The 16,629-nt window shown below is 36.5% G+C and overlaps 1 protein-coding gene across 1 annotated transcript; it reads right to left on the bottom strand.

The window, feature by feature from the left end:
• Positions 1-1,280: 1,280 nt before the first annotated feature.
• slc6a19a.2 (solute carrier family 6 member 19a, tandem duplicate 2) lies at positions 1,281-16,195 on the bottom strand. The gene is made up of 12 exons (XM_028461401.1): positions 15,994-16,195; positions 14,412-14,552; positions 10,671-10,808; positions 10,386-10,567; positions 10,174-10,284; positions 7,699-7,811; positions 7,482-7,610; positions 7,210-7,366; positions 5,405-5,609; positions 4,448-4,607; positions 3,327-3,489; positions 1,281-2,267 (listed from the first exon to the last, which is right to left on the bottom strand). Exons 1-12 carry the CDS (start codon positions 16,193-16,195, stop codon positions 2,058-2,060), a joined length of 1,911 nt encoding a protein of 636 aa, XP_028317202.1. The 3' UTR covers positions 1,281-2,057.
• Between the last annotated feature and the right edge of the window lie 434 nt (positions 16,196-16,629).

Raw genomic sequence — 16,629 nt, 5'->3', positions numbered from 1 at the left:
ATTGAATATTCATCGAAAAAAAAAAAAAAACACACAACTGTTTCGACACAATTCTGAAGAAAATTACATTTCTTTAGGTGAGTTTAAACCATTGGCCTCAAAAGTGCAAATTTTTTCAACCGGTTGTGGATGTTCTCTGCGTCTCATCCCTGGCATTTTGTGTCCAGACCAGCCCACTACATTATTAGAGGACACCATGTAGAAGGCGTTATTAAGTCAGTGATGCTCAACATGTGGCTTTTTATGTCTTGATTTTTAATTATTATTCCCCCAGAAAACCTTAAAAGGTGGAAACTTTTTAATCCCTTTTTTTTACCGATTTCTTTTGGCCATTTTGCAACTTCTTTTGTCCCATTTTTGCCCCTTTTCAAAAAGTTCTGATACTTTTTCCAGACTTTTGTTGGCAAGAAATATCCCTTTTGTCCTGTTTTTTTGACACCTCTATCCAATTTTTCTCGTTTCTTTAATTTGTTTTGGTCAATTTTCATCCAAATTAGCTAACTTTTGCCCAATAAATCACTTGTTTCCTTTTTTCCCTACATTTTGCTTCTTTTGTTCCACATTTTTGCCCTTTTTCACTATTGTTTGCCACATGTTGCACAAAAAAGCTACCCTACGGTTTGCCACTTTTGGACTATTTTTTGCCACCTTTTACCATGTCTGCCTCCACTTGTTACAAAGACTGCAAGTTATGGAGGAGGGTTAGCTCTATAGCATGCATGACTGTAAGCCTCCAAGATTGATTTAGGTGTACTTTTTTTTAAAACAATTTGAATATTAAAAAAATTGTTTCTAAATCAAGATTTATATCAAAAAGGCATCATTCAGTTCATAAGACTTGTGCTATAAGTGGGAGGATAGTTGGCTGAAAAAAAGCTTTTACAGTTTAGTATAGTTCATTTCAGTCAAAAATAAAACGTTTAAATGTGTATATATGGAGACAAGCACAACATAAAAAGGCGACGTACATTATAACATGCTGCAATACATAAAAGGACTGAAAGGTATAGGTTGAAGCAATTGCTTCATTTGCTTTTACAGTTAATGCCTTTCAGGAAAAAAACTCATAATCATATAAGAATAAGATGAAATATCTTAAATCACACAAAATGTGTTTTTTTTTTTGTAATATATTTCGGATTTAAGGGAATGGGATCATTTGACTAAGTTAAAAAAAGAGCTTGAACCAAGTAAAACACTCTCACACAAAAATAACTGGTAAGAAAATACATCTGATAAGGAAAAATGGTCATAAGAGAGACAAACAACAGGACTCCAAATGACTGATATCTTTTCTTCCTGTTTACAGCTTTTAAAAGTTACATCACAACAAAAACATATTAGAAAAACAAATCTGTTTTAAGGGTTATTTACATGACATTGAAATAAATTTGCTGTATACATAAGTATTTTGACACACGTGATGAATTTACACCACGCGGCCCTGAAAAGGAGCAAGCGGGTCAGAAAATGGATGGATTCATTTACAAACATACAATTATAAAACTATAGCAAGCTTCTTTAAAAATAAACAAAAAAACAAATAATAAAAAAATCACTGACAGCAAAAAACACAGCATAGTGCAAATGCCACAAACAGACACAAGTATGCACAGTCACACTTGATTTAGAGACAGAAATAAATGTTCCGTTAAAGCTCGCACTTGCAAAGCCTGATTTTCCTGAATTGTTTAATGGCTAAACATGACTTATTGTATTGTTCGAAATTAATGTGCACTCATGATGATAATTCACTGTCAGAGAACCTCATTTGTGCTATTACTTGTTAGTTGACTGAATGATCAGGTTTCAAGCGATCCAACAGGTAAATGCTAACAGTGCTCTTCAATGTACAACAAACTAGGATACATAAAGGTGAAAACAACAAAAACTGCATTTAGAGTTGTGCGAACAGAATCAAGACTCTCTCTCTTTTTTTTTTTACATTCTTAAACACTGAAAAGTTTACATGTAATCCCCATTAGTTTGTAATATTATCAGGGTAATAGAAAAGCAGCATATACAGGTTGATTTTACTACAGAATGTAAAATCATTCTTAAAACCTTGCGTTGCCATTTATTTTTATTTGGGCAGAAATACTGTCCACTGTATAGTCGTTGTTGTCCTCTTTCTTGCAACATTTGTTCTTGAAGAATTTGAATAGGGCAAACAAGGGGATGGCTAAACTGGGAACTCCTGCCAGGAGGAAGATGATGAAGTAAATCCAAGAAGGATAGGGACGGCTGGCGAGGGTTGGAAAACTTTCCTGTGGGAAGAGAAAAGAACAGTGTAGCAATTTATAGCATTAGCATTTAGCTTGTTAATGCAGCAACAGACAGACTAAAAATTATCTAGTGTTAGTTATTTACGAAAATATTTTGTCATAGTTGTCATCAACAACATTTTTGACTATGAATAATTAGAAAAAAAATACATGTTAATACTAGTTTTGCTTACTAATAAAAACAAAACTAGAATTTTGTCACATGGGACGAAGTCCAATCAGAACTCATATGATCATGTGATCTTCTGTATTGATCACATCAAATCTGCCTGTGTGCATTTACAAGCATTAATTAAACATCCCATTTTAGGTTGATTAATGCTAATTGAATCTGTAAAAAAGGCATAAACACTTATGCTTTTTGTCGACTATATCTGTAACGGATTTAGTATGTTAAGGTTTCATTTATTCAGACAATTGTTCCTTAGGAATTCCACTTTAATCTCCTGACAGTTGCCAGTCTTCGTCAGAGGTAATTGTTTTGATGTTTCCTTTGAAGTGTCCTTGACTTCTGCATCCTGATTCGAGCAAGATTGCTTTTCTCTTCTTTTTTTAATAGATGTCAGGAGATCAAACGTACTATTTAAAAATGAAGCCATAAGGATTCTTGCTGGAATTACTATGTGGAAGACAAGGAAACTTCAAAGGAAACATCAAAGCCATCAGCAGCAGACGCCTCGAAACATGTCAGGAGATCAAAGTGGATTTCCCAAGGAACAACAGTTGTCTGAATAAATTAAACCTTAAAAAACTATTAAAAAAAAAGGAGACATAAAGAATCTTGCTGGAATTAATGTAACAGATTTAGTTGACTGAAATCTTAATGTCATTTAAATGAAGTAGTCCTGACGACTACATTTTTGATTAAAACTAAGATGCAATTTAGTCAAAAGACTATGACTAAATATAATTTTGCTGTCAAAATGAACAATGTTGTCATCACTTTTGAGGCATCACAGCTTAAGAACACACAGTCCTTTTTTACAGTGCACCATGATTCTTTCAATGTTGTAAGTAAGGAAAAGTATAAAGAGCACTCACCGCTTCCTGGTCCCAAACCAGATAAGTCAGGCTTTTGGTGACTTGGGTAACGAAGTAAAAGACTAAGATGACGATCATAATGAGTGGACTAATGACTCTCCATGTTATCTGCCAAAATAAATTGGGTTTGTGGCCGATCATAAACTGAATGTCCTTGTTGAATCTGTTGGGAAACAGTAAAAGGGAAACATGATGTAGATCTGAGAGTTTATAAAATCACCCATAAAACACGACCTTAGACTTTTATTAGTCACTGTAAAGCAGCACAAGAATCACGTGTGCGCCGCAGGTGGACTTCAGTCCGCTATGAAAGTTTGTGCAAATATAAATCACAGCTTGGAGAACATGCAGTCTAATATGTTGTTTTTTTAGTATTCTGGCATCAGATTTGTTATCTGGTTCTACTCTTAGCTAAAATGCTTGTAAATAGATATTTCTTTCATCAATTAAACTGCCATAAACTCCTTGTACGGACATATAAACACATGGATTTGGTTGCAACACATTTACAAATGAAAAACACTAAACGGTTGAAAGCAGCTAGCTACTTTAACGTAGCCTATTATTCAAAAACACCTTTAAAATATTTTCCTGTTTAGTTTTATTCAAAATAGACATTGCAAAAATAAAATGATAATGAACAGTGAAATGAACAAATTGAGTTTCATTTCAGTTGTTTATTTAGCATTATGAAATGTTAGCTTGATGCTACGTAGCGATATGCTAGGATAATAAAGTAGCAGATATATTTCATGTAGTAATTATACTTAGTAGCTTTAAACTCTTTCTGTGTAAAAAAAATGTTGTATTAACGATAAAAGTTTTAGGTAACACTTTACTTGAAGTTTTATATATAAGGCTGTCATTAGCATAACATGACATTTGTCATTAGCATGATATGACACCTGTCATTAGCATGAATAAGGTGTCATGAAAGCTGTCATTAAGTGTTGTTCGTTAAATAAAACATTTTTTTTTTAATAAAAAATGAAAATCATACAATGAAATACACCTTCTGTCAACCTCTTAATAAATGTGCTTTACAAGTCTCAGCCACTGACCACCCTGATAGTAAACAAATGATCTTGTATGAATAAGTTACTGTTAAAACTTGGACTCACCGATCAATACCATAGATGTACACAACAGCAAACATTTCACAAAACCCAATGACCAGCAGAGGAATGGAGCCGGCAAAGTTGTCAAAGAGAGCGAGCCAGTAGGTCCCAGAACCTTGAGCAAATATGAGCCCCAGAGCAAACGAAACTAAACATGTCAGACCTAAAAAAAAAAAAAAACAATACAAACAAGTGGGTATATAACTGCTATTTAATGTATTAATTAATATTTAAAACCTGTTTCATTAAAGGAGCATAGGGCAGGATTTGAGAAAAAAATAAACATTCATTTTAAGTTTTTTTTTTAAATTCTATTGGGTAATGATGCGCTTTAAACCAAAGAGAATGAGTTCACACACATTTCTACCGATTGCCTTGAACAGTTTGTGTGATATATTTTGTACTGCTGTTCTGGGCATGAATTTCCCGTGCAGTTCTGCGGATGTGAAGTCAAATGACGCTGATGGAGACGTCAAATTACGTTGGTGCGCGTTCTCGACGGCTTGGAGAGTTGGCTCAATACCGGAAATAAAAAAGAATGAGAAGAAGACGGCATGGAGACTGAAAGAAGACAAGCACAGTGGACTAAACTATGGTTTGGTTCCACAGATGTACGCAGAGGCATGTGCACAGGTTTTGCAGTAAATAGTCACATGAACGGCGAGTAAATAAATAACCGTGTCAGGAGTGCGACATTATGTTACCGAACACAACCACCAGTTCTAAATATTTGTCCGCACCCGACCCGTTTAGTGCCGTCGGGTACCGACAGTGTTCGGTCGGGTATCCATCTTCTATCCACAACATCAGCTTTGCCCCGGTGATAAACAAACAATTGATGCGCGCCCCCACGCCAGCTTGGCTGATGGCTGCAGTTACCCTAACCACCATGGTGTCACTATGGAGTCTGATTTCTGCCCTGTGCTCCTTTAATATATACAGTAAATGTAAATAGATTACCACAGACAACTTCTTTGGGCCAAGTTCGGGGTAAGATGTTAAGGTCTTGTAAAGGAACGACCAATCCCTCGATGTTCCCAAACATGGTAGAGAGGCCGAGGCAGAACAGCATGATGAAGAAGAGCACGGCCCACAGTGGAGAGACGGGCATGTTGATGATGGCTTCAGTAAACACAATGAAGGCCAAACCTGTTCCCTCCACACCCTGGAGAAGACGCAGAAAACAGATCACCTTTAAGTTCCTCTGCACAGACGTGTAAAGTTTTGATATTTTCTACTAAAGTAGAAGTACTGTTACTTAATTTAAATAATACTCAAGTACAAGTAAAACGTAGCCAAATTAAATAGTACTCAAAGTAAGTACTGTTTCACCCCCACATTTATTTTTGGTATTAAATCTTGCCACAGTTCTCTTGCCTACAGTAAACATCTCATGTATGAACTTATAAAAGGACGAGATGAAATCTTACACTTAGTTTATTTCCCACAAAGGCATATGTATGAAATAAAAGGTTTGTCATTTAAAAAAAATAAATAAATTCAATTCAAAATAATAAAAGAAATAATCTCAGGCTCTAAGTATAGCTACATTTATGAACTCTAAAACAGTGCTAGGCCAAATGTGCCATGTGGGTAACAACATATAATAGGTAGAAACCACAACCTGAAAAAAAAAAACCACAATCAAAAATAAATATTTTCAATCAAAGAAAAAAAGTGTTCACATGCAATTATTTGGGTCTTTGAACACTTTTTTTCTATGATTGGAAATATTTATTTTTGATTGAAGTATTTTTTTTTGTTAGTTTGTTTTGACTGAATAATAAAGACACAAATCTAACTCCATGGATTGCGTTCAATGTAACCATGAAAGAGAAATAAAAAACAGGTGGGTGTACAAATGTAACTAATTACTTCTTTTAAAAAGTACTTAAAGGCACACTGTGTAACTTTTGGCCACTAGGGGCGCTAGACCAGTAACTTTCAGCAAGCGCCCCTAATGGCCACAAGCACCGCAGCACTGTCGCAAAAGTCAACAAGCGATCAGTTGGGCCAGCCTCAGTTGTCTTCTGATTGTGTATGCAGACTGTAGTTGACCTGTAACTTCGGGATAAGGATTGGCTCTAAGGGCTGGGTCGGTCGGGCTGGGGTGGGAAGCGGAGTTGGGCTCGCGCCGCGGCTGGAGGAGCCGCTGCCGCCGATCTCCTCTCCCCGCCGCCAGAGGCCCGGCACTTGGCCCTCCTCGCCATGTCGGTGGCGCTACCCCCCTACTCCCTGGCCTCGCCGTTGTTGGATTGGCAACGGGCGGAAGGCGGGTCGGCCAGGTCTCAACGGTGTCTTTTTAGCCTCCTCAGAAGCAGTTTCAAACTTTTTCTTGCCTCGGCCATGACCAGGAGCCAAACAGGCGGAAAAATATTCGCAAAAGCCTTAACCCAATGAGTATAACCGAGCCTGTGGTCACGTGACTGCCGTAAAGTGATACGATCTCCAGGTATTCTCCAGGTCACATGACCTGGCCAACAACGGTCCGTCTCTCCAAACTTGCATAGTCTTTCAAGAGGGAATCCCCGCTCGGAGCATTGATACTGTCAAGCGCTGTATGTATATTGGCCTGAGGAATCATTTAAAATAACTCATAGGTCAACTCTAGGTTAAAAAGTCCATGGTGTGCTTTAAGTACAAGTAAAATTGCTGATTTAGAAATTTACTCAAAAAACTACAAGTACTTACAAAACAACTCAATTACAGTAACATGCAACACTGAAACCAGTAGGAACCGGTTGCTATCCATTCACAATACTGACCTCACTGAGGAAGACGTCCATGTCACATGCCTGTAATGGCAATCCTTGGATGATTTCTGGATTTGTCTGGTTGAGATGCATCAGCACCTCTTTGTAGTTGCTATCTGTGATGTTATTTTCTGGGTAGTTAAAGGCATTCATCAACAGCAAGATGTTGCTGCAAGAAAAAAAAAAAGAAAAAAAAAAAGGGTAAATATAAATTCTGGTTATCTCACACTGTACCGGTACGTGTCATTTGAAGGTGTTCCTGCAAACTTTATTTAGTAACTCACCCTGACAAGCAGTCATCAAATTTTTTGGTGGCCCTGAAGCCGATGATAGAGTAGATAACGGTGGCAGAATACACTGAGGTGCACCCGTTGATGATGGAGATGAGAACAGCATCCTGCTCGCAGTTATTGCTACAAGACAATCGTGAAAAGTGAGCGTGAGGATAACATAGGGAGAAAAAAAACATTCTATGAATGAATCTTTGAGGCACTGACTTACTGGATGGAGTTGTAACTGGAGAAAGAGATGAGACCTCCAAACGCCAGAGAGAATGAATAGAAAACCTGTGCACCTGCATCTAACCAGGTTGATGGATTCATCAATTCATTCACCTGGAAGAGCATAAAAGGTTACAGTTACATCAGTTATTTTCTTCATGTATTTTATCTTTCAGATGTTTCATGTTGGTCCATTAAGGTTTTTTGTGTATTTCTTGTATTTTAGTTTTCTTCTAAAACTATTTCACCTCTTGGTACAAATAAAGAAACCAAACCTAACCTAATTGAAGTGTGAAATAATATTCAAGTATTACATAACTAAATATTTAAAATGCTCTTGTATTCATTCATATATTTCCCAAATAACAAAGGTAGAAGATGAACTTAACTTGATAAAAATAGCAAAAACATAATAAAGTAGCAATTAAAAAAGAGTTTAAATTAACAATAAGAAATGTTTATGAGTGACATGATGGAAACTTATTCTTTTGTTGTTGCCGTTCACTTTGACCACCTCAGGTAAAAAGTCAACACTGTCTCTTGTTAATACGTAACATTATATGCAGCACTACTATGCACAAAGATTGCTTTATCATCTATTTAGTGCAAACATTGAAGCACTTTAAACCTGTAAAAAAAACATTTTATACCAGACGTTGAAATGATTCAGCTGTTTAAACTACACTAGGTTGCCACTTGCTGTTTTAAGATACTTAAAAGATATATAGCATTTAGCAGGATTAGCTTAGCATAAACTACATGGCATAAATCGTTAAGAAACACTAACCATGAGTACAATAATGCTGAAAACCTCAACAACAACTCTGTGTTCACATTGTGTTCATGGTTATGTATTATTTTAATGATGACTATTTTCGTTTTTAGCACAACATTAGGCTAGCTTAATAAGCTATCATTTCCTGTGGGGATGGTTGGCGTGACGTCACTTCCGGGTCATGTCAATGACAGCGCGGTGAAAACAAACCTTTGGAAGCTTGTGATATTAATATTATATTAATATATATAATATAAAATGTAAACAGTAAAGTCCTGTAGCTTTGAGAAAGATGACTTTTCACAGATGACAGAAGCACATGTGTGTTTGCCGAATGAAAAAACTCGCTTACTTTTTCATTGCTGACATATTTTGAACATTTAGCTCATATTTCTTTCATTTAAGTGAGAGGTTCATGTAAAGCAGCATTTTGTATATCATTGTTAAAAATGTGTACACCTGAAAAATAAATCTAAATGTAAAATTAAATGTTCAATCTAAATGTACATGTTAAATCTAAATGTAAATGTTAAATCTAAATGTACATGCTAAATCTAAATGTAAATGTTAAATCTAAATGCTAAGTCTAAATGTTAAAGGAAGTGCCTGAACACATATCACTGCGCCAATGCGCCAAACCACAAGATGCGCTGGAAACCACAAGAGTGGAGAACACCTCAGCATGAACAAATACTGCATACACTACAGTGTATGTTCACTGTGGAGGCGTAACACCGGCAGCAGGCACTTCCTGGGGGGGGCGGTTCAGACTTTTGTGACGTTATAAAAGTCTGAACTGGAGGGACCGCTTGTTTTTCAGAAGAGAGCAAAGCAGCAGCTCAAAGGGCAGGATGAGTGAGGATTGCTCAGAGATTCAGGAAGGGAGCCCAATAATACTTTTGGGGTGTTTTTGATAAGGAATTAACATTGTAACAAGGTTAGAAGCTCAAAGTTGATTTAGCATGATATAGGACCTTTAAATCTAAATGCTAAATCTAAATGTTAAATCATTGCCAAGTGTAAAGCTAAATGGCAGACCACTTTTTGTAATTTCTAAACATTTAGCTTTATACTTGGCGACTGATTTCATATTTTGATTTAGATATAACATTAAGATTTACATTTAACATCTCGATTTAGATATAACATAAATTTACATCTAACATTTAGATTTAACTTTTACATTTAGATTTAGTTTTCATGTTTTAACAACGATGTAGAAAATGCACATTACATGAATTGGTCTCAAATAAAAGAAAATTAGCTAAATGTGAGGAAAAGGAGGTCTATGAAACAGTGATCTATATCATGAACTGCGTGGAAACCAATAATTTCCGGTTTACATGACCAAAAAAGTATGAAAAATACCATTAATACAAAACTAGTAGGAGACTATACACAAATGAAATCAACAGGTACAAATTAGGCTCCTGTTGGCTCAAATTAATATCTTAAATATTTGAAATTATTAAGCATATTTACAAAAGAAATGAAATTATTAAGCATAATTACTTACTAAATTGATATTATTGAAATGTACGCTATGAGCTATAACTATGGTATTTGTCCACTTACATGTACTAATTTGCTAACTGTTACTGCTACCTCCCTGGGGGTGAGAGATAAGTTGGAGTCCCAATAGCTTTTTAAAGTATAATTTAACGCTATATTCGCAAGTTATTGTTCAACCATAATGCTTACATCAGGTGTAAAGAGATACTTGATTCCGTCTGTGGATCCTTTGAGCGTGAGTCCTCTGATGAGGAAGATGGTGAGGACCAAATATGGCAGAGTGGATGTGACGTACACAGCCTAAAAATTGAAAGAAGGACCAATAAAAAAATTTCTTTATATAATAATATAATGGAGCATTTAGAGATTGGATTTCAGAGATGCATTATGACTTTCCAGACCTTTCCGCTGGTTTCAATGCCTCGAATGCAACAGACGTAAAGCAAACTCCAGGCAGCGATGAGGGAGAGCACCATCCACCACTGCAGCCCTCCAGACTCATCAATAGCTGTTGAAGTGTTTAAAGTCTCTCTGTACCAGAAGTAATCAACGGTGGAGCTTCGTGCACATTCTTCCACTAAACCTGTTCAAACCAAACATACACACAGAATTAAAAAAAAAAAGTCAGCAATAGGAAGACATGCTATGCACCGTCTACACTACACTGTCCCCATTTAGAGTCTCACCTGTCCCGTTGGCATTTAAAGGACACTGGCTCCATGGAAGAGGGTTCTGGAAGGAGTTGAAGAGATACCACATAATCCAAGCCATGATGGTGTTGTAGTACAAACCCACCAAACCAGAGACACACAAGGAAGCAACTCCTGCAACAGAACCATTACATTGTTCATAGTTTACACAAATGAGTGCAATTGTTATCCAGTTAGAGAAGACCAGGGGTCACCAACATGGGGCCTGCAGGCACCAGGTAGGCCCCATGGACCATGTGTGGTGCCCTCTGGCCTGTTCCGGAGCATTCGTCACCAATGAGCTCCATCTAAAATCTGATTGATCTTGCCAGGCTTCAAACCCACAAATAATAAAAATAGAGATGATAGATGTAGTCAGAGCCTTAGCAGAGTTACATACTGCTGCACTAAAGCTTTTGTATTTAATTAACCGTCTGAAAAAGAAAGAAAAAAACATTGAAACATTGTGACATATTTTTAAGTGTAGCAGATTTAGTATAGAAAGTGTCTATTTGTACGGTTGCCATACGGACAAACCCTTGGTGCTATTGGTACAATTACTGAAGTACAAGTATGTAGCGTCTTGGGGTTAGAGTTAGGGTTAGGGTTAGGTTTAGGTTAAAACCCAATATTGCAACAATTTTAGGGTTAGGGTTAAGTATAGGGTTAGGTTTAGTCTTAGTCGTGGCCTAAACTGGCCAGTGGCTGATCAATCACGTGACCTAAACTGGCCAATGACTGACCTATCACGTGACCTAAACTGGCCAAATAGAGGCGCTGCGTACGGATAGAATGTCAATATATTGATACGGCAACCGTACGGATAGCCACTGCCTTTAATATATGGGTTGTGGATGCTTTGAGATTACTGTTGTTGTAATTTGCGCAACATACATAACGTTGAAATGAATTGAATTGAATTGAATGGTTGAAAATGCAGTGGATATTTGAAAAAAAAAAAATGTTACATATTTTACAATTATTTAAAGTTTTTAGTGGCTAGTAAAATAGCCACTAATATGATTTCCAGTGAAACATAATGAAAGTAAACAATTGCGTTAATAAGGAGAATTAAGTTATTCCATGTTGAAACTTAAAGTGAAAACTTTGTATTTGATAAGTGCTTTTTAAACTGCTAGCCCTTCGGACAATTCACTAGCTTTGAAGTAGCTTTTTATTTCAGAAAGGTTGGCAACCCCTGGAGTAGACATATAGAATATTTTTTAATTTACAGCTACAATGGTTTAAAGTGGTAATCAACTCATTTTAGCTAATTAGCATGGTAACACTCACAAAGCACAGAATTTACAAAGAGGAGTGTACTTTATCTGATAATAGTTTACGAGTTTCCTGAAGCGATTACAATCTATACCTATTGCATGTGAACATTAACCTGGAGTCGACTCAGCTCAAAGTTCCTCCAAGTACATAAAACACACAATCTTGTTTTTAAACTACAAAACGTGTTTTCTGATGCAACATTCAATTTATTATGTATACAAAGTCATTGTGAAATAAAATGATCATGATAGTCATTGCATTGCCTTAGTTGAGTCATTGAATTTTTACATTGACTTACTTAAGAACTAATTAGTTCTAAATCAGCTTTTTTCTTTTCAGTTTTTTTTAATTCTATTTTCTTTATCTATATTTTCCCACATAAATAAGGTTTCTGATTTCTTTGCCCCAAATTCAAAATATGGAAATGCACGAACAAACAACAAGTGTTTGCTGTACCTCTCGTGACCAAAACTTCAAAGGCATTTTCTTTTCTTTGCTACTATCAAATCACTTAATAACTATAATTTGATAAATCTATGATAATATCACAAGAAATTCTATTTGAAGCTTATTTTGGACTTTTTCCAGATCGGTTAATGATAAAATAAAAAATAGATTAGAAAAAACAATGGATGAAGAGCAAAAATAGAAATTATTACTTTCTTCATTATTTAGCCTAAATAATAAAGCATGGATCACCACTAACTAAAACAGTTTTTTTTATTTGTTTTGTCTGCCTGATGAAGTAAAACACAAAACTATGTTAAAATAACTTAAATCACCAAAGGTGTTTAAAACGATTTTATATCTCTCATGACTATAATCACACATTTATTAGCTACTGTATAACTCAATGATTAATGATACAATGCAATACTATCAAAGTTCAAGGATGGTGCATTTTAAAAGGGATGGGTGGTGATTAGAAGGAAGCATGTCAGAACAATAAGAACCTATTCCTCCCTCTTTAAACCCTGCACCGAACTTTACACTTTAAACTGTTCACTGTAAGACATTAAGCCATAGGGGATGTGAACCCACCATAAAACGCATGAGCACATGAACTATGATATGAACTGAGCTCACATGTCAACACAAAGTTGAGGCTGTCAATATTATGAGTCTGAATTAAATCCTAGTAGCAGCAAAACAGGATAAATTACACATTTTTACACAAACTAGCATTGAAAAATGTCTCCCAAATTACAGCCAGAGCCCAGAGTATCTTTTACAGCCAGAGTCAAGCTATTCAATTAAAAAATGACAGTAGGCGACGTAATAATTAAATTATTTAATTTAAAATAAAAAATTTAAAAGGCACACCGCTGACTTTTTGAACTAAAGATTTGACCCATATGAGATATTTTAAAGATTCCTCAGGCCAATATACAGCACTTGACAGTATCAATGCGGGGCTTCCCTCTTGAAATACCGACTATGTAAGTTTGGAGAGGACGGACCGTCTTTGGCCAGGTCATGTGACCTGGAGGATGCCTGGAGAACACTCATTGGCTAAGGCATTGGCTACTATTTTTCCGCCTGTTCGGCTCCTGGTCATGGCCGAGGCAAGCAAAAAGTTTAAAACTGCTTCTGAGGAGGCTATAAAGACACCGCCGAGACCCGGCCCCCTCCACCGGACACCGCCCGTCCCCTGTCCGCCACGCCCCCGGCCGCCGTGCCGACCCCTGGCGAAGGGGGCCGACGACGGAGGCGGGACCAGGGAGTAGGTGGGGAGCGCCACTGACGCGGCGAAGAGGGCCGGGTACCGGGCCTCCGGTGGCGGGGAGAGGAGGGCGGCGGCTGCGCGAGCCCAGCCCCGCTTCGCACCCTAGCCCGACCGACCCAGCCCTGAGAGCCAATTGTTATCCCAAAGTTACAGGTCAACTACTGTCTGCATACACAATCATTAGACAAAGGAGGCTGGTCCGACCGACTGTTTGTTGATTTTTGTGCTGCAGCACTTGTGGCCACTCGGGGCACTTGACGTGAAAGTTACAGGTCTAGCGCCCCCTAGTGGCCAATAGTTACACAGTGTGCTCATTTTTCATTTTATTTCAAACGTGACCACAACAGCAGTGTATCTACTACCATGAAAAAAATAATGATTATAATAATTGCTCGTGAAGCCTGTACATGTTTGAAAAGGAGTAGGAGGAAGTATAAAATTATATGATCACACCCCTTGTAATATCTAGTGCTATACATATAGTCTTCTTATAATATACACCTATTTACACTATAAATGTAATAATATATATGTATGTGTATACACATAATTAATTGATATATATATATATATGTATGTAATTATACACTTCATGTAATCCATTATACATTCATCTGTCCACCAATACACAAGTATTTACAATTTTTCCCCTTTAACACTTATGCTTTGAGATGATAAATGTTATGTATTTATGTTTAAATGAGTTCTGGAAATGTTTTTAGTTTACACACCGACTCCGGTCAGGTATGGGTTGATGGATCTCCACACTCCCACGCTGCCCTTCCTCAGGCGCTGACCAATGGCGAACTCTAAGTGCAGCAGTGGGATTCCCTCCAGGACCAACAGGATGAGGAAAGGAATCATAAAGGCTCCTAAAGACCAACATTACAATGCTAATGAGTTTGAGAGTATGATTTGATTCTCTTTAACCTGCAATTAAACAAACAAACAAAAAAAAGAGTATATACTCATCTACCGTAAAAGAGCCTCATAAACACTGAAAGCTTTGTGCGGATTTTATGACCTCCATAAACCTCAACTCTGAAATTTCACATTGCTTTTTAGCAGAGGTGAAAGTAATGGATTACAAGTATTCACTACTTTTTTTTTTGCATATATTTCTTAATCAGTAATTACATTTGTACTTAAGTATGTATTAAAAAAAGTCATTTGTTAGATTTTTACTCCCAACCGGGTACCTTAAACCACAGTACTGTACTGATTTCAGGTCAGGCACATTGAACATAATCAATATGTTCTCAGTTGTGACATTTCTGATCAACTCTGAGCCACTTTCTATGGTTCAGGTTGTGGTTTCAACCTTTTATGTTTTTACCCACTGGTACATTTGACATGGCACTGTTTTAAAGTTAATGCATTTTGCCATACAGCCTGAGAATTATTTTATTTTTAATTAAATTCATTGGTTTTATTTAAAAAAAGAAATGTACATTTTGACAAATTGTGCAGTTGTGCAAGATTTGGTCTCCTGTACCCTAAGAAAAGTGTTTCTTATCCTTTTCTATCTTATAGAGGTGAAGTATTCATGTTTCTGTAATTGAGTTTCTTTAATGGGTACTTTTTTTTAGTATATTTCTAAATCAGGAATTTTACTTGTACGTAAATACATTTTAAAAGAAGTAAAGTAATTTGTTACATTTCTACACCCAGCCGTTAGTGAGTGAATTATTGTTTTTCGTTTTAATATGATCAACGGACATTGTGAAACTACAAAAAAATGAAATAAACAGACAACAATTAATCGCATCACATCATAGCCGACCAACCAGATTAAACCTAATGCACGGCCAAAACATTAGTGAATGCCTGATAATTTATTTTTATTTTTAATTTGATTAATTTGTATTAATTGTGCAAGATGTGGTCTCCTCCTTTATAAGTTTATACATGAGATAATACAAGGGCAAGATTAATTACAAAAAATAACTTTTATTTTGAGTACTATTTAATTTAGCTATTTTTTGCATGTATTTGAGTATTTTATGTATGACTTACTTGTACTTGAGTGCAATTTCAATTCCGTACTAGTACTTCTACTACAGTAGGATATATCAGTATTCTTTACACCTCTGCTTTAAAGTATGACATTTCTGTTCTTAATCACAACAATACATTGCATTCCAAAAGTCTATATTTCATCTTTCTTGCATTATTATGGTGTAAAACAATATTTTTCTAATAATTTTCCTAAAGATTTCAATGCATGAAGTTAAAAAGTTAAATTACGGACACACATACACACTGTGGTTTTAACATTCATTCTTGTGTGCAACTCTTCTGGTTCATCTTTACCTCCTCCATGGCTTTGACACAAGTACGGGAACCTCCAGACGTTCCCAAGACCCACACAGAACCCCACACAGGTGAGCAGATACTGGGCTTTGTTGTCCCACTTGGGCCTGTCCCCAGCAGCTTCTTCCTTCTCCATCCTCTCTAAGTCTGAGTGAGAGGGAATTCTGTCTTCCAGTCCCGGGTTTCGAACTTTAAGCTTCATCTTTTTCTTCACTTGTTGTACACCGAGGACTTGTTTTTGTGACTGTTAGAAAGTGTTCTTGCAGTAATCCTCTCTGTGTGAGTTGTCTCCCTCCCCAGTGCTTTTTCCTGACTGTGTCCAGGTGAAGGACACTGAGGTATTTACTGTGGCCTGTGGGAGATATACTAGTTATCAGTGGCTTATTTCTGACTGCGTTGCATTATGTAAGCTTGTATGTCAGCAAGTTAAAGTGGAAAAAGGTGCAACCCCTTTGATAATGGGTAATACATTACATGAGATGCTGTTACCTTGAAGAATTTCGTGGGAAATTTGGAAAGTAATCTTGAAATATATTAATATTTATTTAATATACCTTTTATGAGGTCTTGGAAATAAGGTCTAAATCATTTTTTAATTTTATTTTCACAATCAATGCAGAGAAGGATTCTTTGGTT

The sequence above is a fragment of the Gouania willdenowi genome, chromosome 11 (assembly GCF_900634775.1).
Source record: "Gouania willdenowi chromosome 11, fGouWil2.1, whole genome shotgun sequence".
Lineage (NCBI taxonomy): Eukaryota > Metazoa > Chordata > Actinopteri > Blenniiformes > Gobiesocidae > Gouania > Gouania willdenowi.
This window is presented reverse-complemented; position numbering and strand designations above follow the sequence as displayed.

Coding starts and splice junctions, on each gene's coding strand:
- slc6a19a.2 (XM_028461401.1), bottom strand. CDS start 16,195: ATGAAGCTTAAAGTTCGAAACCCGGGACTGGAAGACAGAATTCCCTCT. Junction 10,568..10,670: donor TTTAAATGCCAACGGGACAG/GTGAGACTCTAA, acceptor TGGTTTGAACAG/GTTTAGTGGAAGAATGTGCA. Junction 7,367..7,481: donor TTTGATGACTGCTTGTCAGG/GTGAGTTACTAA, acceptor TTTTTCTTGCAG/CAACATCTTGCTGTTGATGA.